The sequence below is a fragment of the Vulpes vulpes genome, chromosome 3 (assembly GCF_048418805.1).
Source record: "Vulpes vulpes isolate BD-2025 chromosome 3, VulVul3, whole genome shotgun sequence".
NCBI classification, from domain to species: domain Eukaryota; kingdom Metazoa; phylum Chordata; class Mammalia; order Carnivora; family Canidae; genus Vulpes; species Vulpes vulpes.
The window spans coordinates 73,738,311-73,762,208 of NC_132782.1; the positions used below are offsets into that span (position 1 = coordinate 73,738,311).

A 23,898-nucleotide genomic window follows, 5' to 3' on the forward strand; every position below is an offset into this window, starting at 1 on the left:
ATTTGTGGGAACTCATGTTTGTTATCCCACAATCCTTTTAGTCATGGTGGTGATGTCAAGAACTTTAGACACTTGCTAGAAAAAAACAGGTACTTTTACAGTACGGGCTCAAGTGAAATTCCATCTAAGCTAATTACCTACCTTATTTCGAAGTACTTCCAATCATGGTTTCTTGTTTAAATCTTGTTACTTCGTGGAGAGGGAGGGGCAATATGGCGGAAGAGTAGGGTCACCTGTCCCCCACCAAATTACCTAGATAACCTTCAAATCATCCTGAAAATGTAGGAATTCGGCCTGAGATTTAAAGAGAGAACAGCTGGAATGCTACAGTGAGAAGAGTTCACACTTCTATCAAGGTAGGAAGACGGGGGGGAAAAAAGAAATAAAGAAACAAAAGGCCTCCAAGGGGGAGGGGCCCCACGAGGAGCCGGGCTAAGGCTGGGGTGAGTGCCTGCAGGACAGGAAAGCACCTTCCCGGAGAAGGAGGAGCTGCACCAATCTTCCCGGACAGAAAGGGGCTCGCAGGGAGTTAGAGCAAGACCCCAGGAGGGCAGGGATGCCCTCAGGCTCCCTGGGACAGTAACAGACAACTGCGCTCGCTCCCGGGAGACTGCGCCGAGCTCCCTAAAGGGCTGCAGCGTGCCCACAGCTTGACCCCGGAGCAGCTCGGAGGGAGTCGAGCAGCGGCTCCACAGAGAGGGCTGCACGGCCAGGAGTGCGAATCCAACAGCGCAGGCCCACGAGCACAGGGCGCAGGGACACAGCTCAGGATCCGACCTCCACCCAGACAGGCAAAGGCTAGGAGGGCCCAGGACAGCAAGGACGCTCCTGCCCCAAACTGAGCAGATCAGCAGCCCCCCACCGGAGCATCCAGGCCCTGCAGACGGAGAGCTCTGTAGTTACTGCGGGAGCTGAATCCAGGCCTCCAGAGCTGGCCACTGCCACTGTGGTTGTTCCTCCTGGGGCCTCACGGGGTACACAACCCCCACTGAGTCCTGCACCAGGCAGGGGGCAGAGCAGCTCCCCCAAGTGCTAACACCTGAAAATCGCAAAACAGGCCCCTCCCCCAGAAGACCAGCTAGACGGACAAGTTCCAGGGGAAGTCAAGGGACTTAAAGTATACAGAATCAGAAGATACTCCCCCGTGGTTTTTTCTTTTCTTTCTTTTCTTTTCTTTTCTTTTCTTTTCTTTTTTTTTTTTTTTTGCTTTTTGATTTGTTTCCTTCCCGCATCCTTTTTTTCCTTTCTTTCTTTTTCTTTCTCTTTCTCTTTTTCTTTTTCTTCTCTTTTTTTTCTTTTTATTTTCCTTTTTTCTTTTTTCTTTTTCTCTTTTCTTTCCTTCTTTCTCTCCTCTCTTTTTCTCCTTTTCCCAATACAACTTGTTTTTGGCCACTCTGCACTGAGCAAAATGACTAGAAGGAAAACCTCGCCTCAAAAGAAAGAATCAGAAACAGTCCTCTCACCCACACAGTTACAAAATTTGATTACAATTCAATGTCAGAAAGCCAATTCAGAAGCACTATTATAAAGCTACTGGTGGCTCTATAAAAAAGCATAAAGGACTCAAGAGACTTCATGACTGCAGAATTTAGATCTAATCAGGCAGAAATTAAAAATCAGTTGAATGAGATGCAATCCAAACTAGAAGTCCTAACGACAAGGGTTAACGAGGTGGAAGAACAAGTGAGTGACATAGAAGACAAGTTGATAGGAAAGAGGGAAAATGAGGAAAAAAGAGACAAAAGACCATGAGGATAGATTAAGGGAAATAAATGACAGCCTGAGGAAGAAAAACCTACGTTTAATTGGGGTTCCCGAGGGCGCCGAAAGGGACAGAGGTTCAGAATATGTATTTGAACAAATCCTAGCAAAAAACTTTCCTAATCTGGGAAGGGAAACAGGCATTCAGATCCAGGAGATAGATTCCCCCCCCCCAAATCAATAAAAACCGTTCAACACCTCGACATTTAATATTGAAGCTTGCAAATTCCAAAGATAAGGAGAAGATCCTTAAAGCAGCAAGAGACAAGAAATCCCAGACTTTTATGGGGAGGAGTATTAGGGTAACAGCAGACCTCTCCGCAGAGACCTGGCAGGCCAGAAAGGGCTGGCAGGATATATTCAGGGTCCTAAAGGAGAAGAACATGCAACCAAGAATACTTTATCCAGCAAGGCTCTCATTCAGAATGGAAGGAGAGGTAAAGAGTTTCCAAGACAGGCAGGAACTGAAAGAATATGTGACCTCCAAACCAGCTCTGCAAGAAATTTTAAGGGGGACTCTTAAAATTCCCCTTTAAGAAGAAGTTCAGTGGAGCAATCCACAAAAACGAGGACTGAATAGATATCATGATGACCCTAAACTCATATCTTTCAATAGTAACTCTGAACGTGAGCAGGCTTAATGACCCCATCAAAAGGCACAGGGTTTCACACTTGGATAAAAAAAGCAGGACCCATATATTTGCTGTCTACAACAGATTCATTTTAGACAGAAGGACACCTACAACCTGAAAATAAAAGGTTGGAGAACCATTTACCATTCAAATGGTCCTCAAAAGAAAGCAGGGGTAGCCATCCTTATATCTGATAAACTAAAATTTACCCCGAAGACTGTAGTGAGAGATGAAGAGGGACACTATATCATACTCAAAGGATCTATCCAACAAGAGGACTTAACAATCCTCAATATATATGCCCCGAAGGTGCGAGCTGCAAATATATCAATTAATAACCAAAGTGAAGAAATACTTAGATAATAATACACTTATACTTGGTGACTTCAATCTAGCTCTTTCTACCCTCGATAGGTCTTCTGAGCACAACATCTCCAAGGAAACGAGAGCATTAAATGATACACTGGACCAGATGGATTTCACAGATATCTACATAACTTTACATCCAAACTCAGCTGAATACACATTCTTCTCAAGTGCACATGGAACTTTCTCCAGAATAGACCACATACTGGGTCACAGATCGGGTCTGAACCGATACCAAAAGATTGGGATCGTCCCCTGCATATTCTCAGACCATAATGCCTTGAAATTAGAACTAAATCACAACAAGAAGTTTGGAAGGACCTCAAACACGTGGAGGTTAAGGACCATCCTGCTAAAAGATGAAAGGGTCAACCAGGAAATTAAGGAAGAATTAAAAAGATTCATGGAAACTAATGAGAATGAAGATACAACCATTCAAAATCTTTGGGATGCAGCAAAAGCAGCCCTGAGGGGGAAATACATTACAATACAAGCATCCATTCAAAAACTGGAAAGAACTCAAATACAAAAGCTAACGTTACACATAAAGGAGCTAGGGAAAAAACAGCAAATAGATGCTACACCCAGCAGAAGAAGAGAGTTAATTAAGATTCAAGCAGAACTCAATGAAATCGAGACCAGAAGAACTGTGGAACAGATCAACAGAACCAGGAGTTGGTTCTTTGAAAGAATTAATAAGATACATAAACCATTAGCCAGCCTTATTAAAAAGAAGAGAGAGAAGACTCAAATTAATAAAATCATGAATGAGAAAGGAGAGATCACTACCAACACCAAGGAAATACAAACGATTTTAAAAACATATTATGAGCAGCCATACGCCAATAAATTAGGAAATCTAGAAGAAATGGACGCATTCCTGGAAAGCCACAAACTACCAAAACTGGAACAGGAAGAAATAGAAAACCTGAACAGGCCAAAAAGCAGGGAGGAAATTGAAGCAGTCATCAGAAACCTCCCAAGACACAAGAATCCAGGGCCAGATGGCTTCCCAGGGGAATTCTATCAAATGTTTAAAGAAGAAACCATACCTATTCTACTAAAGCTGTTTGGAAACATAGAAAGAGATGGAGTACTTCCAAATTCGTTCTATGAGGCCAGCATCACCTTAATTCCAAAACCAGACAAAGACCCCACCATAAAGGAGAATTACAGACCAATATCTCTGATGAACATGGATGCAAAAATTCTCAACAAGATACTAGCCAATAGGATCCAACAACACATTAAGAAAAGTATTCACCATGACCAAGTAGGATTTATCCCCGGGACACAAGGCTGGTTCAACACTCGTAAAACAATCAATGTGATTCATCATATCAGCAAGAGAAAAACCAAGAACCATATGATCCTCTCATTAGATGCAGAGAAAGCATTTGACAAAATACAGCATCCATTCCTGATCAAAACCCTTCAGAGTGTTGGGATAGAGGGAACTTTCCTCAACATCTTAAAAGCCATCTATGAAAAGCCCACAGCAAATATCATTCTCAGTGGGGAAGCACTGGGAGCATTTCCCCTAAGATCAGGAACAAGACAGGGATGTCCACTCTCACCACTGCTATTCAACATAGTACTGGAAGTCTTCGCCTCAGCAATCAGACAACAAAAAGACATTCAAATTGGCAAAGAAGAAGTCAAACTCTCCCTCTTCACCGATGACATGATACTCTACATAGAAAACCCGAAAGCCTCCACTCCAAGATTGCTAGAACTCATACAGCAATTTGGCAGCGTGGCAGGATACAAAATCAATGCCCAGAAATCAGTGGCATTTCTATACACTCACAATGAGACTGAAGAAAGAGAAATTAAGGAGTCAATCCCATTTACAATTGCACCCAAAAGCATAAGATACCTAGGAATAAACCTAACCAAAGAGGTAAAGGATCTATACCCTAAAAACTACAGAACACTTCTGAAAGATATTGAGGAAGACACAGAGTTGGAAAAATCTTCCATGCTCATGGATTGGCAGAATTAATATTCTGAAAATGTCAATGTTACCCAGGGCAATTTACACGTTTAATGTGATCCCTATCAAAATACCATGGACTTTCTTCAGAGAGTTAGAACAAATTATTTTAAGATTTGTGTGGAATCGGAAAAGACCCCAAATAGCTAGGGGAATTTTAAAAAAGAAAACCATAGCTGGGGGCATCACAATGCCAGATTTCAGTTTGTACTACAAAGCTGTGGTCATCAAGACAGTGTGGTACTGGCACAAAAACAGACACAGAGATCAATGGAACAGAATAGAGAACCCAGAAGTGGACCCTCAACTTTATGGTCAACTAATATTTGATAAAGGAGGAAAGACTATCCACTGGAAGAAAGACAGTCTCTTCAATAAATGGTTTGGGAAAATTGGACATCCACATGCAGAAGAATGAAACTAGACCACTCCCTTGCACCATACACAAAGATAAACTCAAAATGGATGAAAGATCTAAATGTGAGACAAGATTCCATCAAAATCCTAGAGGAGAACACAGGCAACACCCTTTTTGAACTTAGCCACAGTAACTTCTTGCAAGATACGTCCACCAAGGCAAAAGAAACAAAAGCAAAAATGAACTATTGGGACATCATCAAGATAAGAAGCTTTTGCACAGCAAAGGATACAGTCAACAAAACTAAAAGACAACCTACAGAATGGGAGAAGATATTTGCAAATGACATATCAGATAAAGGGCTAGTTTCCAAAATCTATAAAGAACTTATTAAACTCCACACCAAAGAAACAAACAATCCAATCATGAAATGGGCAAAAGACATGAACAGAAATCTCATAGAGGAAGACATGGACATGGCCAACATGCACATGAGAAAATGCTCTGCATCACTTGCCATCAGGGAAATACAAATCAAAACCAGAATGAGATACCACCTCACAGCAGTGAGAATAGGGAAAATTAACAAGACAGGAAACCACAAATGTTGGAGAGGATGCGGAGAAAAGGGAACCCTCTTACACTGTTGGCGGGAATGTGAACTGGTGCAGCCACTCTGGAAAAACAATTGGGTTTAAAGTTAGATCTATTTTTTCTTCTGAAGAAATCATTTCACATGAATTCATCTTTCCTCCTTGTTGCTTCTTTACACCTCATTTTTTGCACTTTTTCCAGGATCTGCACGTCTCCTGAGAGGCCTGCAAACCTGAGCTAGGTCATTATGCTAGCCCCGGTTTGCCCAGCACATAGAAGGAATGAGGAAACGGGCTTTTATCTAAAGGTTTGCCCGTTTGTAGTTAGACTTCGGGGTCTTCCGAGGGACCGAGTTTGTATTGTGACTGCTGCCCAGGGATGTGCACCATGTCGCGGGAGGCTCAGATGGTCTTCCAGGCTTCTCTCTACCCTGTAGCTTAAGTTCCCGTGTTTCCTGTGTTGTGTACTTCCTTGTGTCCAGCTGTGATTTCAGCTGATTGTCACTTGAGGGTATTTTAGGTTCTGGTGAACAATGTGAGAACCTGAATTGAAAGTTTGTAGCCAAACTACCCACATGTTGCCAAAATGCTGAGCAGTGGGCATGGAGCTAGGCCGCCCTTGGTGGGGTCGTCGCAATAAGATGGGGAGAACACAGCTCCTCCTCTGCTTAGTGCGTGATTGTGGATCATGGTCCTCGTGGTAATTCACCTGAGGAGGATTTTACATCCCTGTGTGGTTTGTTTTTTGCAGAAATGAAACCACCTGTTTCATATGATGGTTGTAGTTTGAGAAGGTAAAACTGGAATCACCATGTGTGATTGAAAGGGTCTTTAGAGTCTTAGATTCCCAGGGAAATGAACATGTGGCCTCATTTAAAACTATTTATGACTGTTAAACAAGCTTGAGTTCAACATAGGATGCTGTGGGAACTAATTCTTTAATATCTTTTGACTTGGTGGACTTTCTTTTCCTTTCTGGTTTTTATAGCAGTGAAGTGACATGTGTGAGCCTGGCCTAATGAAGAATTTTCTCCTGACACATCCAAGACTGTCGGGAGTGTTGGAATTCCCATGCTGTCATCCATCATGTTGTGTTCCAGCTTGCCTTGCAGACTCCAGAGTCTGTGGATGATTAGGGGAAAACAAAATAAAACACATTCCAGGAATAAAAGGAACTGGCAAAGTGTAGCTCAGCAGCTGTCACCTCTTTAATGAGCTGGGCCACTGTAGCTGTTGACCTCTGCTGCTGCTTCTCCATTGCTTTTTGATTTTTTTTATCTTACAACATTGATTAGGAAGTTAAACTAGATACACATTGTTTTTGTGAATATTAAAGCTTTTGAGGATATGTGGTAATATTGGAAATTAGGCTTTATTTTTCTCATCAGGAAAGAGTCAGGTTTTTACTTTATCCTGGACCATCTTGCATGGCCAAAGTGCCTTTCCGGGTTGGGCATTAGGGAGTGGCAGGGAGGCTGTCAGTGATCCAGGAGCTACCTAGGTGGTTTGTGAAGACACGGTGTGAACACTGCCTTGAGGTCCCCTCACGAAGTGCTGTAGAATTTTCTGGGTGTGGTCATTGCTGAGCAAGGTAGATTGTGCCTTTGTATCTCAGCCAGAACCACCATCCATTTCCCTCCAGTGGACAAATGTGCGGGAATCAATTCTGGAAACAAAGGTAGGTTTTGTATTGTAGGCTTTGTGGTTTCTACAGGATCCTGTGATGGATTTCTTGAAATGTTGACACCTCTTTCTCTCTCTTTCTTGATAATCCAGTTACCAGAAAAACTCATAAGCAAATACAACTGGATTAAGCAGTGGAAACTTGGACTGAAATTTAAGGGGAAGAACGAGGACCTGGTTGATAAAATAAAGGACTCTCTCACATTACTAAGGAAGAAGGTTTGGAATCTGTAGTGTTTTTCCTATGATAAGTGTAAAACACTCTCTCCTGATTGCCCCAGCAGACCACATGCCTATGGCTGGTATTTAGACAATTTAATTTAAATGAACACAAACTCTTCCTGTTAAGTCTTTGGTAAAGTGGAAAAATAGCAACATCATTTATTATGTTCACTGAAATGTTTATCTTTCTTAAAAGGAAACCTTAAACGTGATCTTCGTTCCATGTCATATTGACAAGTTTCAGGGATAATCTGTAGTTTCTATTTCCTAGAGTAGTAGCAATGATATGGATGTGTATTTATTAAGTTCTTTGCAATTATGTTTGTGTTTTAAGTTTCTAAAAACTGTCCCTATTAGACTTGTTTTCATCTGAATTATTGTCCAGTGAGTAGATTTAGTAACTTATCTTTTTTTTTGAAGATTTATTTATTTATTTGGGAGAGAGAAGAAAGCGTGCACGAGAGTGAGAAGTGTAGGGGGTGGGGGGGGGGGAGAGAGAGAGAGAGAGAGAGAGAATGAATGAATCCCAAGCAGACTCCCTCATTGAGCATAGAGCCCAAAATGGGTAGGCCCTATCTCATGATCCTGAGATTCGTGACTGGAGCTGAAACCAAGAGTCAGATGCTTAACCGAGTGTGCCACTCAGGCACCCCAGTAACTTTTCTTTTGAAGACTGTCATGAGGGTTTCTCTGAAACAATCATAGGGAGAACTTGGTTGGCTGATTCCCAGTGATTTGGTTATTATAATGTATACCTTTCTGGAGTATTCCATGGGTTTTGGAGGTCCTGCCTAGATACTGCCCCACATAGACCACTAGGTTGCTTGCCTTGGAAGAGTTTGAAGTTCTCACCAGGAACCCTGAGTTCAGGGCCTGCTGATTGCTCCAGGCTTTGTAGATGTCAGGGGAGGCTGGTAAGGAGGTGTCAGATGGCTTTCAGGAGTCCTTTAGCACTTTCCCCTGGTGTTGCTCTGTTTCCTCCAGTATGATCTACCAGCCAGTTAGACTTTCAGCTCTACGAGAGTCTGTCTTGCTCATTCCTTTTCACCCAGTATCCAGCACCAAGCCTGACACATAATAGGCATTTGGTAAATACATTGTTTAGTGAATGAACTGAAGGCCTTGACCTCCTGGAACCTACTTTTTATTTACAAATGTAAGAAGTGTTTCATCAAAAGTACACTGTCAAAGGAAGTTTAGGGATTGAGAGATTGTGACAAGAGAAGGAAATAGAGATTCTGTTCTTGTTGTCACTTGGCGTGGAGCACAAGGTTTGTGGGGGCCAGGGACCCCAGGATCTAGGTTAGGTGAGGGCTGAGAGTAGGACTCTGGCTACATGAGTGAATGGGAAGGCTCTTCAGCTCAGCCACTGGTGACAATTTCCTTTTCATCCTTTTTAAGGTATTGTAAAATTGCAATTTTTGCTGTATTAAGTGTGTATACTGTAACCAGATCCTCATTTTGATGAATGTTTAAGTGTTTCCAATTTATAATAACATTAAAATTATTCCTTAATAATCTGAGCCAGCATTACTAGTACTTTCTGTGTGCCAGGCTATGTCCTAAATGTTTCATGTGTAGTTTAATTCTCATAACTACCAAGGTGTTGTTCCTGTTATCCCCATTTTATTTTTTTTTATTTTTTATTTTTTAAATTTTTTTTTTAATTTTTATTTATTTATGATAGTCACAGAGAGAGAGAGAGAGGCAGAGACACAGGCAGAGGGAGAAGCAGGCTCCATGCACCGGGAGCCCGATGTGGGATTCGATCCCGGGTCTCCAGGATCGCGCCCTGGGCCAAAGGCAGGCGCCAAACCGCTGCGCCACCCAGGGATCCCTGTTATCCCCATTTTAAAGATGAGGAAACTAAAATCTGGAAGTCCTTTAATGCCCAGCAAAAAGTCACCACCTGCTTGGTAGCAAGGCTTTCATTCCATCCTGACTCTCCTGACTCTAGAGCCATGCTCTTGATTGTCAGCTAGGTCTACTTCTGGAAAATAAGAGATGCTTCAAGTACATATTGAAGAGAATCCTTTGGTACAGTCATTACCATTAAAATTTACTATTGAATTTAGAATTTTAATGGTTTTTGAAAGCAACAGTTGTTACTGGTTTATTCATAAGGACTAGTTCACTTTGGAATCTCTTGTCCTCATTCACTTTAACTAAAAAGCGCATATATTTTAGAGTTTTCTCATTCACTTAGAGAGTTTGTCCATGTTAGTTGAATACCTAGTGCTCTGCTTTATTCTTAATTGGAAGTCAGTAAAAATTTCCTGAGTAGATGTATTCATTTGAAACTCCATGTGTATTTTAAGGAAGTTAGAGGGGTGGGTTTAGTAAAGTAACATTCAAGCGACCTCACAATCTTCCTTGCCCATCTTCATTTTTGCAAGTTGGCTTGGTGTTTCTGGGTGGTAAGTGCTCCCATTAGCCCCTGAAGGGAAGGTATAATTTTAGCTACCCCTCACAGTTTCACACATACACACCATATTTGCTCCTCCATTAAGTATTTCTGAGTGACTGGTTCAGTTTCATTGTCTAGGAGGTTAGGGGACTTGAACATTCCATTCCATACCATTCCATGGTATCACTACTTCTCAGTGCATTGTACTTTTGTTTTAAATTAATGGGAAATAAGGGAATTGTGTGGTCTGTAGAGTGTACCATTGTTTGAGCTAGAAACTTGAATGTTGTGAGGATTGGCATGTGACCCATGGCCTCCTATTTTTGAAAATAATTTTGTGTTCATAGTATGGAAGTATACCAGGTTTTAGAGCAAACATTTCATTGTTATGTAACTTTCTTGTTGTAGTGGGCAGGCTTGGCAGAGATGCGAACTGCTGAAGCAAGGCAGGTAGCTTGTGATGAACTGTTCATGAATGAGGAAGAAGAATATAGCCTCTACGAAGCTGTAAAATTTCTAATGCTAAACAGAGCCATTGAACTATATGATGATAAAGAGAACGGAAAGGAAGTACCATTTTTCTCTGTGCTTCTGTTTGCTCGGGACACATCGAATGATCCTGGACAGCTGCTGAGGAACCATCTAAACCAGGTGGGACACACTGGAGGCCTTGAACAGGTGAGTTGTGCTTTTGGATTTGTATTATTCCAAAACAGCAGCTTTAATCATCAAACATTATTTCACAGCTTCTGTAGGCCAAAAATTCTGGAGCAGCTTAGTTGTGTGGTTCTGCTTAGGGTCTCAAGGATGGCTGCAGTCCTGTGTTGTTCAGGGCTACAGTTATCTGTGGGCCCAACTGGGCTGGAGGGTCCACTTCCCACATGGTGCAACTACCTGGTTGTTGGCAGAGGCCTGATCGGTACTTAGAAGGAGGGTTTTAGTTTCTTGACATGTGGGCCCTTCCATAGTGTTGCTTGAGTGGTCTTGGGACATGATGGCTGACTTCTCTCAACATATGAAGTGATCCAAGAATAGAGCAAGGAGGAAGCCACAGTGTGTTTGATGATCTCGTCTTGGAAGTTATACACTGTTATACACTGTTGTTTACACCAGTCTATTTATTAAGAACAAGTCACTAAATCCATCCCAAACTCAATGGAGAACATTGAAAAGCATTCCATCCAGCTTTTCAAGTGAGGAGTGCAAAAGAATTATGGGGCTGTTTTGTAACCACCAGATTAATTTCAGCCTGGCCTTGCTTTTGTGGGATACTGGATGGGATCAGTACCCTTGTGCCTGGCAGTTTACAAATAGATGAAGCAAAGAGTTTTATTATTTAATCTTGGCAGCCGTAGGCATATTAGATAGCGTCCTTTAAAAATAGAAATAGGGTCACCTTACCCAGTAGAGACCAGCCTGCTCTTGGATCTTTTACAGATATGCTAAGTTTAGAGTTCTACGTAGAGACCCAATGCAGTACTGTCCCATGACTTACCACACAATTGTCTATCTTTAGTGTCCTCATTATATTATCTTAAAAAGTTTATAAAGTCTTTTTTTAGTGGAATAGCCAGCTACTAAAGTAGCATTTAAGGTTATCCATCCAAAGTGCCACCTTTGTACTTAGGCAGCTGACTCTCCTCCTTGCCTTTTCCTGGTGTGTAGCAAAGGGCCAAGGCTGATGGTCACTGCTGGGCCAGGCAGAATTGAAAGTGACTGCTTAACCTGAACTCAGAATGTAGGTTCCTTACGCCTCCCGAACCTCAGCACCTCCCTTCAGTACAAAGCATGCTGCAGCATGGTTTGCATATTAGACCGAAGTTAGTTCTTTTGGAGTCCTCACAAAGTGTACTGTAATGGTGAGTCCATTTTTGAAAACATAACAACTGTATTGAGATACAATTTACATGCCATAAAGTTTATCCTTTTGAAGTGTGCAATTTAGTGGTTTTTAGGGTGTTTATAGAGTTTTGTGGTCATCACTGTAGTCTAATTTTAGACTATTTTATCACCACTAAAGGATACCCTGTACTCGTTAGTACTAATTTCCCCTCCCCTAGCCCCAGGCAGCCACTAGTCTGCTTTTCTGTTTCGGTAGATTTGCCTATTTTGGGCATTTCCTAGAAGTGGAATCATATAATATGTGGTCTTTTATGACTCGCATCTTTCACTCAGCATAGTGTTTTCAAGACTCATTCATATTGTAAGACATGTCACAAACAATATTCCATCATATAGACATACCACATTCAATCATTGGTTGATGGACATTTGGGGTCTTTCTGCTTTTTTAGCTATTGTGAGTAATTCTATTATGAACATTTATGTACAGGTTTTTTTGTGTGGGCACATGTTTTCATTTCTCGTGGGTATATACCTGTAATGTACTTCTTTTTTTCTTTAATTGAAGTTCACATAACATAAAATTAACCATTTTAAAGTATATGACTCATTGGTTCTTAGTACATTTACTAAGTTCCAAAATATTTTCATCACCCCAAAATAAAACTTGGTGCCTGTTAAGTAGTTATGCTTCATTTATTATCTGTTTGATTATAACTGCTGTTCTGGTGGGTCTGAAGGGGAATCTCATTGTAGTTTTGGCTTGTGTTCCTCTGATGACTTTTCATGTGCTTATTGTCCATTTGCATATCTTTTTTGGATTAATGTCTGTTGTATTTAGATCCTTTGCCCAATTTTTAAACTGGTCATTTTTTTAAAAATCGTTATAAAAGTTCTTTATGTATTCTGGATACAAGTCCCTTATCAGACAGTATATTTTGGATGATCTGCTTATTTGTAGCAGCCACTAGAAAAGTCTGGGGACTGGGCCCATGAGGTGAAAGAGAGGTTGCAGCATAGCTGTGCTGTGCCCTGCCTGGAGCACCTCTGCATACCTGTTTGCTCTTTTCCCCAGGTTGAAATGTTCCTTCTTGCGTATGCTGTGCGCCATACCATTCAGGTGTACCGGCTGTCCAAGTACAGCACTGAAGAATTCATCACGGTCTACCCCACTGATCCGCCCATGGACTGGCCTGTGGTGACGTTGATTGCTGAAGATGATCGGCACTACAACATCCCTGTGAGAGTGTGCGAGGAGACGAGTCTGTGAGATGTGTGCCTGGACAGCCTGGCAACGTGGCCAAGGTGCACAGCCAACTCCTTGGCTCAGGCCTTGGGACTCCAGGTCTCTTACAATGACCCATGGGAACTCTTGGGCCCTATGAGCCAAGCTGGACTGGGCTGTTCTGAAGACAACTTTTGATAATAAGAGTTAACCAAGTGTTTTCCCTCATCTTTAATGCAATAACTTTCAGTGGGGGCCTTCAGAGCACTTCTTTTGGAAGGTACAAGGTACATCTTCTCCATAAAGCAAATCTTTTGTATCAGAGGAGACTTATTTTGGAGAGGAATCTGTTCTTTATATCTTAAAATCAAATTCTCTTTAATTGTAAACTGGCTCTCAGTTTTTTATTAAGATAGAGTTTTTTGTTTTGGTGGTAATGGGTCTCTTCAGTGCCCTTCCTATGCAATTCAGCTTACGTGGCATAACTCTGGGATGCAGTCTGTTAATGGCACACTCATAACATCCTCTGACAGTCTTGTTGAGTGATGGTGTGGATTTACCTGTTAATTAAAGTTATTCTAAGCAGATTGTCTCATAGAAAATTAAAAACTGGGTCCAAAAAGGAGTTATTTGAAGGCTAGAGAAAGCTACAGGAGGCATGTGATGGCACCGGAATTCCTGACTGAGAATGTGACAGGTGCCTGAGTCCCTGGTGCTTCCTGCAGGTGGTGCACTGTCAGCCAGGTGAGCACTGCTCGTAGTTGAGTTATAGCATTGGGCTCCTAGTGATTTTCCATTTCATAGACGTGCCCGCTTTATAGTCAGAACAGTGCTGAGATCCACCTGGTCTTTTAGAGGAGGAAGCCAAGGCTGGGTGACTTAAGGCACTGCTCTGAGTTCAGGAGGTGGTGAGCTGGATCTCAGTCTTCCTGTGCCCTTTTCATGGGATGGTTTTGAGGGTGCTTCCACTGCCAAATTCATGTTCCTGCCAGAGGATGAGTAACACAGCAAAGTGTCTGAGATTTTTCATCAGTAAGATGAAGCAGAAACATGTACTAAACCTAAGTACGCAAGTGTGGCTGAGTGGCATCTGCCTGTGATTTGGTTCAGGCAGTCTGAGGGAGGGGGGTGTTCCTGGTGGTGAATGATTGCTGCCCAGAGGTCTGGTTGCACGTGGTTAGGGCTGAGTTATCCACAGGGGGTGTGGGCTGTGTCCATTGTTTTCAGGGACCAGACAGCACTCTAGTGCTGTATCAACATTTGTGAAGGTAGTACACCCTGAGGGACCCAAGCTTTATTTTATAATAATTAAAACCTCTACTTGGCTCAATAGTATGGTTAATAAGCTATTAAATGTTTTTGGGGAGTGGCAAACCTTTTTTTGAAAATGTAAGTTTTGCTTTATACTTAAAAATAAAATTTTTTTTTGAGAAAATTCAGAGGACACACAAAACTATGCAGACTGTTACATTAGTATTTTCCCATTACCTCATCAGTAATATTCACCACATTTTGGGAGGTGTTTATTCTTCAGAGTGTTTGAATCAAGTTCTGCTCCGAACGTGTGTGAATGTGTTGAAGAGGCTTTGTTTTTCACTGTGAAATGTAATGGTGCTTCGAATAAGGAGGTACTGAGAAGCCAAATTAATAATAATGACTTCTTATTGGCTTTGAGGCTTCATTTTAGTATTTGCAACTGTACAATAATAGGAAATGCTTACTGTTTATTCTTATGCATTTTCCAAAGCACACTTAAAACGTTTCAGCACAAGGCATGGGAGTCTCTGTCCTCCAGGGTGTACACTGAGTTTGATGGTCCATACCTATTATTGAATTGAAGAATAGTCATGACCATCTGTCTTTGCATTTTGAAAATGTTCTGATCTTTGTGAACTTGAACTGGACTTCTGGGCAACTTAATTGTTTACATGCATACTTTTTTCTTGTTCCTGCCTGTGGTATTGTTCGAGTGTGCAGAAATTGTGGCCTTTACCACCACAATGATAGAAGTTTGAAAGTATGCGTTTAAGTGGCTTTCTGACCCCAGGCTTTCTTAGACTCTGCTCTCAGACTGTCACTCAGGCTTAGTGGGATCACAGCATCGGAGAGGCAAAGCTTTCAAAGAAACAGGACTTCGGGAAATAGAAAAGATTGGCCGACTTTAAAGAATAACGTTTCTTTGTTGAGACATGCAACGTCAGTTGCCTAGAATCTTGATTCTATGAATCATTCCTGGTCATGGGCTGGTCGGGTGGCAGCACCAGAATAGAAATTGCATTGAGACTGAAGTGGATGCAGGATATCTATTTAGAGAAGGGGTCTCTGAAGTGATATAAGGTTCTAGAAGAAGAGAAAGCAGTGGTAACTACAGTGTGTTTACTTTAATTCCCAGAGCTTATTGCCAGAGCTCAGAGATTTTTGGACTCTATAATCTTGGCAGAAAGATGATCTCTATCCTAAGCAGGCATGACTTATGCCTTTGTGCTTATTTAAGGCACATTTAAATCTGAACGACTTTCCCTATGCGGAGTTCCCTGGAATCCCTGGAATGAACACTGCTTCTTCAGGACCTCTCCTGCCTCCTCCCCTCACTTGCTTAGCTCCTTCTGGCACTCACGTTGGGACCAGTGATGATCACAGTGGGCGACTAGAGGCCAGGATGTTGTTTCTCACTTGTGATCCTAACCTAAGTGGGATTTGATCTAAGTGTTTGCAGTTCCTTGTCTTTAGAATATGGCATATCCTAAAATGTCTTCGATGCACTGAAGAGGATTGACTCTACTTTCCTGGTAGAGCCATTGACACTTGTATTAGATGTTTGTTATTGAGTTAAGTAAGGTATGATGCTAAGTTTTCAGACATTGTCTTTGTATCCTTTCATTATTTAGTTCCTTCTGGGTGTAGGGTTACCAAGTAAAAACTTCAGTCCGCATGAGTCTTAACACCTCTGTCAGAGGAAACATCCTTTGTGGATTTTTATGTGCTTTTTTATTTAAGAGGCTGTGTTTTCCCTCCTGCTCTACCCCTCGCACCAAGGTGCTGTCTCACCTCTGTATCCATGGTCTGCTTCCTGAAGGTCTCCCTGAGAATGGCCTTTAGGTGCTCTGTCTCCTGCCTTTGCTGCTCTAACTCTCATACTAGTGCTGCATATGCATCAGACTCAAATAGACTTCCCAGCTGTCTCTTCTTTTTGGTGTTAAAATAACATTTGATTATTTTCTTTTTCTCTCTTAGTAAGCATTACTTTGGAAGTACTCCCACTTGGAAGACCCAAAGTATTTTCAGAAATGTAAACCTCTAAGGAGTCTTACTTATAGGCATACATAGAAATAAATGTCTTTGACAAACCATGAGAGACTCCTAACTCTGGGAAACGAATGAGGGGTAGTGGAAGGGGAGGTGGGCAGGGGGATTGGGTGACTGGGTGATGGGCACTGAGGGGGGCATTTGACGGGATGAGCACTAGGTATTACACTATATGTAGGCAAATCGAGCTCCAATAAAATATATATATATATATATATATATATATATATATATATATATATGTATGTATTTAAAAAGCCTGTGACTAAAAAAAAAAAAAGAAAAAAAAAAAAGCCTGTGACTACTTAGAACACAATGAAAAGGAGGTTCTCTGTGTGTATGAAGCGCATCTGAAATGTGTGTGAAAGGCATAGAATCCCCATGTTCAGCAGAAGGTAGGGCACAGTATCAAGTAACTTACAAAAATGGCCGAAGGAACTGAAGAAGTGAATGGAAGAAGGAACTGATTTGAGAGTAAAAATGTCATTTAAAACAACATGGCTCATGGGGCGGGGGGTGGGGGGGCTCAGGTGGTAAAGTGTCAGACTCTTGATCTAGACCCAGGTTGATGCCTACCTTGGGCTCAGTGCTAGGTGTGAAGCCTACTTCAACAACAACAACAAAAAGACAAAACAGATGCCAGACAGACCTCCTGGCCTGTGTTATAAGTGGGTAAAAATCTGTTTCACAGAGTTAAGTATATTGCATTTCCATTGCAACTCCACACTGACTTTTGAGATAGGTTCTAACGGCCTATGTGAGAGGCTAGTTGAAAGCTGCATTCAAGGAATGCTTGTTTTTCACAGTTAAGTACAGTGCATAATCCCTTTCATTATTTCTTATATTCCCTGTATGAGTGAAAACATTGATAATTGTCCTTCTCCAGTTGACTTACTTCACTCTGCATAATACCCTCCAGTTTCAACCATGTCAAAGCAAATAGTGGATATTCATTCTTTCTGATGGCTGATACATTCCATTGTATATATAGACCACATCTTTTTCCATTCATCAGGACAGTCACATTTCCAATGAGCCTCCCTACGTACTTTTCAGAGATGTTCTAACTCTTATGTGGGAAGCTCGTTGAAAGCTCTGCATTCAAGGAAAGCTGATTTCTTACAGTTAAGTACAGAGCATGTCCTTGCACCTCCATAACTATTGTTGAGGTAGGTTCTAGGCCCTTCTGTGAGATGCTAGTTGAAAGGTGCATCAAGGAACACTTGTGTCTCAGTTCTAAGTATATCGCATTTCCACTGTGCCTCCACACATTCTGTTGAGATAGGTTCTACCTCACTTATGTGACAGGTTTGTTGAAAGCTACATTCCCCAAAGCTTGTCTCTCACAGCAAAGTACAATGCATATCCTATGTGCCTCCATACCTACTTTGAGTGATGTTCTAACTGCCTTGTGTGAAAGGCTAGTTGAAAAGTGCATTCAGGAATACCTTGTTTCTCAGAGTGAGGTATAAGCATATCCATTGCACCTCACAACCTACTTTTGAGGTAGGTTTTAACTCCCTTATTTGAGAGGCTTGTTGAAAGCTGAAATCAAGGAATGCTTGTTTCTCACAGTGAAGTACAGTGCATTTCCAGTGTGCGTCCATACATACTTTTGAGAGATGTTCTAACTTCCTTAAATCAGAGACTATTGGAAGGCTGCCATCAACAATGCTTGTTTCTCATACTTAAGTACATTGCATTTCCATTGGGCCTCCACACTTTCTGTTGAGACAGGTTCTAACTCCATTGTGTGACAGTCTATTTGTAAGTTGCATTCAAGGAATGGTTGTTTCTGAGTATTAACTATATTACATTTCCACTGGGCCTCCAATAATTCTGTTGAGGTAGGTTGTAACTCCTTATGTGGGAAGCTAGTTGACTGCTGCATTCAAGGAAAGCTTGTTTCTCACATTTAAATATATGGCATATCCCTTGCACCTTTACACCTACTGTTGAGATAGGTTCTAGGCCTTATGTGAAATGCTAGGTGAAAGATGCATTCAAAGAACGCTTGCATCTTAGAGTACAATATATCGCATTTAGATTGCACCCCCATACCAACTTTTCAGATAGGTTCTCACCCACTTATGTGTGAAGTGACTTGAAAGGTGGATTCAACACCGCTTGTTTCTCAGAGTTTAGTATATTGATTTCCAGTACACCTCCACATGTACTATGTAGAGAGGACCTAACACCCGAATGTGAAGAGCTAGTTGAAACCCGCAATCAAGCACCACTTATTTCTCAGAGTTAAGTATATCTCATTTCCATTGCACCTCCACATGTACTGTGTAGATAGAGCCCAGCACCCTAAAGTGAGAGGCTAGTAGAAACCTGCATTCAAGCAGCACTTGTTTTTTTTTTTTTTTTTTACTTCTTAATAAATTACTTTTTTATTGGTGTTCACTTTACCTACATACAGAATAACACCCAGTGCTCATCCCGTCAAGTGTCCCCCTCAGTGCCCATCACCCACTCGCCCCCACCCCCCGCCTTCCTCCCTTTCCACCACCCCTAGTTCATTTCCCAGAGTTAGGAGTCTTTATGTTCTGTCTCCCTTTCTGATATTTCCCACACATTTCTTCTCCCTTCCCTTATATTCCCTTTCACTATTATTTATATTCCCCCAAATGAATGAGACCCTATAATGTTTGTCCTTCTCCGATTGACTTACTTCACTCAGCATAATACCCTCCAGTTTCATCCACGTTGAAGCAAATGGTGGGTATTTGTCGTTTCCAATGGCTGAGTAATATTCCATTGTATACATAGACCACATCTTTATCCATTCATCTTTCGATGGACACCGAGGCTCCTTCCACAGTTTGGCTATTGTGGACATTCCTGCTAGAAACATCGGGGTGCAGGTGTCCTGGCGTTTCATTGCATCTGAATCTTTGGGGTAAATCCCCAACAGTGCAATTGCTGGGTCGTAGGGCAGATCTATTTTTAACTCTTTGAGGAACCTCCACACAGTTTTCCAGAGTGGCTGCACCAGTTCACATTCCCACCAACAGTGTAAGAGGGTTCCCTTTTCTCCCCATCCTCTCCAACATTTGTGGTTTCCTGCCTTGTTAATGTTCCCCATTCTCACTAGTGTGAGGTGGTATCTCATTGTGGTTTTGATTTGTATTTCCCTGATGGCAAGTGATGCAGAGCATTTTCTCATGTTCAAGCAGCACTTGTTGCACAGAGCGAGGAATTTCACATTTCCATTGAATTTTCACATCTTCTGTTGAGATAAGGTCTACCTCCCTTAGGTGAGAAGGCAGTTGAAAGCTGCATTCAAGGAGAGCTTGTGTCTCAGACTTAAGTATACTGCATATTCATTTGTATCTCCACTACTACGGCTGAGATAGGTTCTAACTCCCTTACGTGGCAGGCTAATTGAATGTTGCATTCAAGGAATGCTTGTTTCTCACAGTTCAGTGCATTGCCAATGAGCTTCCACACATACTGTTGACATAGGTTCTAACTCACATATGATGGAGGCTGCTTGAAATCTGCATTCAAGGAACACTTGCATCTCAGTTCAAAATATATAGGGTATCCCATGCACTTCCACACATTCTCTTGAGATAGGTTCTAACTCACATATGAGGGAGGCTGGTTGAAAGCTGCATTCAAGGGAAAACTTGTTTCTCACAGTTAAATATATGGTCTGTCCCTTGCAGTTCCACACCTACTGTTGAGAAAGATTCTAACTCCCTTATGTGGAAGGCTAGTTGAAAGCTGCATTCAAAGAATGCTCATTTCTGAGAGTTAAGCACAGTGAATTTCCTTTGGGCACCACACCTAGTGGTTTTTTAAAAAATATTTTTATTATTGAAGTTCAATTTGCCAACACATACTATGACACCCAGTGCTCATCCCGTCAAGTGCCCCCCCCCCCAGTACGCATCACCCAGTCACCCCATCCCCCCACCTACCTCCCCTTCCACTGCCCCTTCTTCATTTCCCAGAGTTAGGAGTCTCTCATGTTTTGTCATAGTCGCTAATTTTTCCTACTCATTTCCCTTCTTTTCCCCTATAATCCCTTTCTCTATTTCTTATATTCCCCATATGAGTGAAACCATATGTTTGTCATTCTCTTTTTTTTTTAGTATATAAATTTATTTTTTATTGGTGTTCAATTTGCCAAACTACAGAATAACACCCAGTGCTCATCCCATCAAGTGCCGCCCTCAGTGCCCGTCACCCAGTCACCCCCACCGCCCGCCCACCTCCACTTCCACCACCCCTAGTTTGTTTCACAGAGTTAGGAGTCTCTCATGTTCTGTCTCCCTTTCTGATATTTCCCACTCATTTTCTCTCCTTTCCCCTTAATTCCCTTTCACTATTTTTTATATTCCCCAAATGAATGAGACCATATAATGTTTGTCCTTCTCAGATTGACTTACTTCACTCAGCATAATACCCTCCAGTTCCATCCATTAGAGCACATGGTGGGTATTCATCCTTTAGAAGGCTGAGTAATATTCCATTGTATATATAGACCACATGTTCTTTATCCATTCAATTGTCAGTGGACACTGAGGCTCCCTCCACAGTTTGGCTACTGTGGACATGGCTGCTGTGAACATCGGGATGCAGGTGTCCTGGTCTCTCACTGCATTGGTATCTTTGGGGTAAATCCCCAGTAGTGCAGTTGCTGGGGCATAGGGCAGATCTTTTAAACGCTTTGAGGAACCTCCACACATATTTCCAGAGTGGTTGTACCAGTTCACATTCCCACCAACAGTGCAAGAGGGTTCCCCTTTCTCCACATCCTCTCCAAAACTTCTGGTTTCCTGTCTTGTTATGTTCCCCATTCTCACTGGTGTGAGGTGGTATCTCATTGTGGTTTTGATTTGTATTTCCTTGATGGCTACTGATGCGGAGCATTTTCTCATGTGCTTCTGGCCATGTGTATGTCTTCCTCTGTGAGATTCCTGTTCATGTCTTTTGCCCATTTCATGATTGGACTATTTGTTTCTTTGTTGTTAAGTTTAATAAGTTCTTTATAGATCTTGGAAGCTAGTCGTTTATCTGATAGATCATTTGCAAATATCTTCTACCATTCTGTAAGTTGTCTTTTAGTTTTCTTGACTGTTTCTTTTGCTGTGCAGAAGCTTTTTATCTTGATGAAATCCCAATAATTCATTTTTTCTTTTGTTTCCCTCTCCTTCATGGATGTATCTTGCAAGAAGTTACTGTGGCCAAGTTCAAAAAGGCCTTTGCCTGTGTTCTCCTCTAGGATTTTGATGGAATCTTGTCTCACATTTAGATCTTTCATCCATTTTGAGTTTGTCTTTGTGTCTGGTGTAAGAGAATGGTCTAGTTTCATTCCTCTGCATGTGGATGTCCAACTTTCCCAGCACCATTTATTGAAGGCCTGTCCTTTTTCCAGTGGATAGTCTTTCCTGCTTTGTTGAATATTAGTTGACAATAGAGTTGAGGGCCCATTTCTGGGTTGTCTAATCTGTTCCATTGATCTATGTGTCTGTTTTTGTGCCAGTACCACGCTGTCTTGATGACCACAGCTTTGTAGTACAACCTGAAATCTGGCATTGTGATGCTACCAGCTGTGGTTTTCTTTTTTAATATTGCCATGGCTATTCGGGGTCTTTTCTGATTCCACACAAACCTTAAGATGATTTGTTCCAACTCTCTGAAGAAAGTCCATGGTATTTTGATAGGGACTGCATTGAATGTGTACATTACCCTGGGTAGCATTGATGTTTTCACAATATTAATTCTCCCAATCCATGAGCATGGAAGATTTTTCCATCCCTTTGTGTCTTGCTCAATTTCTTTCAGAAGCGTTCTATAGTTTTTAGGGTATAAGATCCTTTACCTCTTTGGTTAGGTTTATTCCTAGGTATCTTATGCTTTTGGGTGCAATTGTAAATGGGATTGACTCCTTAATTTCTCTTTCTTCAGTCTCATTGTGAGTGTATAGAAATGCCACTGATTTCTGGGCATTGGTTTTGTATCCTGCCATGCTGCCAAATTGCTGTATGAGTTCTAGCAATCTTGGGGTGGAGGCTTTTGGGTTTTCTATGTAGAGTATCATGTCATCGGTGAAGAGGGAGAGTTTGAATTCTTCTTTGCCAATTTGAATGCCTTTAATGTCTTTTTGTTGTCTGATTGCTAAGGCTAGGACTCCAGTACTATGTTGAATAGCAGTGGTGAGAGTGGACATCCCTGTCTGTTCCTGATCTTAGGGGAAATGCTCCCAGTGCTTCCCCATTGAGAATGATATTTGCTGTGGGCTTTTCGTAGGTGGCTTTTAAGATGTCGAGGAAAGTTCCCTCTATCCCAACACTCTGAAGTGTTTTGATCAGGAATGGATGCTGTATTTTGTCAAATGCTTTCTCTGCATCTAATGAGAGGATCATATGGTTCTTGGTTTTTCTCTTGCTGATATGATGAATCACATTGATGGTTTTACGAGTGTTGAACCAGCCTTGTGTCCCGGGGATAAATCCTACTTGGTCATGGTGAATACTTTTCTTAATGTGTTGTTGGATCCTATTGGCTAGTATCTTGTTGAGAATTTTTGCATCCATGTTCATCAGGGATATTGGTCTGTAATTCACCTTTTTGGTGGGTCTTTGTCTGGTTTTGGAATTAAGGTGATGTGTTGGCCTCATAGAACGAATTTGGAAGTACTCCATCTCTTTCTATCTTTCCAAACAGCTTTAGTAGGATAGGTATGATTTCTTCTTTAAACGTTTGATAGAATTCCCCTGGGAAGCCATCTGGCCCTGGGCTTTTGTGTCTTGGGAAGTGTTTTTGACTGCTTCAATTTCCTCCCTGCTTATTGGCCTGTTCAGGTTTTCTATTTCTTGGTGTTTCAGTTTTGGTAGTTTATGGTTTTCCAGGAATGCGTCCATTTCTTCTAGATTGCCTAATTTAGTGGCGTATAGCTGCTCATAATATGTTTTTTTAAAATCGTTTGTATTTCCTTGGTATTGGTGGTGATCTCTCCTTTATCATTCATGATTTTATTAGACTCTTTTCTCTCTTCTTTTTAATAAAGGCTGGCTAATGGTTTATCTATCTTATTAATTCTTTCAAAGAACCAACTCCTGGTTCTGTTAATCTGTTCCACAGTTCTTCTGATATCTATTTCATTGATTTCTGCTTGAATCTTTATTAATTCTCTTCTTCTGCTGGGTATAGGATCTATTTGCTGTTTTTTCTCCAGCTCCTTTATGTGTAACATTAGTTTTTGTATTTGAGTTCTTTCCCGTTTTTGGATGGATGCTTGTACTGTGATGTATTTCCCCCTCAGGACTGCTTTGCTGTATCCCAAAGATTTTGAACAGTTGTATCTTCATTCTCATTAGTTTTTTTTTTTAATTGGTGTTCAATTTGCCAACATATAGAATAACACCCAGTGCTCATCCCATCAACTGCCCCCCCTCAGTGCCCATCACCCAGTCACCGCCACCCCCTGCCCACCTCGCTTTCTTTTTTTCTCTCTGCCTTTTATTTTTTATTATTTTTAAAAATAAAT

At 41.5% G+C, this 23,898-nt stretch overlaps 1 protein-coding gene across 8 annotated transcripts in view; it reads left to right on the forward strand.

The window, feature by feature from the left end:
- Window positions 1-16,435, forward strand: part of OTULIN (OTU deubiquitinase with linear linkage specificity) — a 40,820-nt gene extending 24,385 nt beyond the window's left edge. For 6 of the 8 annotated variants that reach the window (XM_072752741.1, XM_072752737.1, XM_072752738.1 and 3 more), the window contains one exon: window positions 2,808-4,857. In XM_072752741.1, coding sequence (XP_072608842.1) covers window positions 2,808-4,764 — 1,957 coding nt within the window. In that variant the 3' untranslated portion in view covers window positions 4,765-4,857. Of the gene's footprint in view, window positions 1-2,807; window positions 4,858-7,482; window positions 7,609-10,426; window positions 10,697-12,935 lie in introns of those variants that run through there. The other 2 variants (XM_072752743.1, XM_072752744.1) reach the window with 1 other exon arrangement.
- The last annotated feature ends 7,463 nt before the right edge of the window (window positions 16,436-23,898 follow it).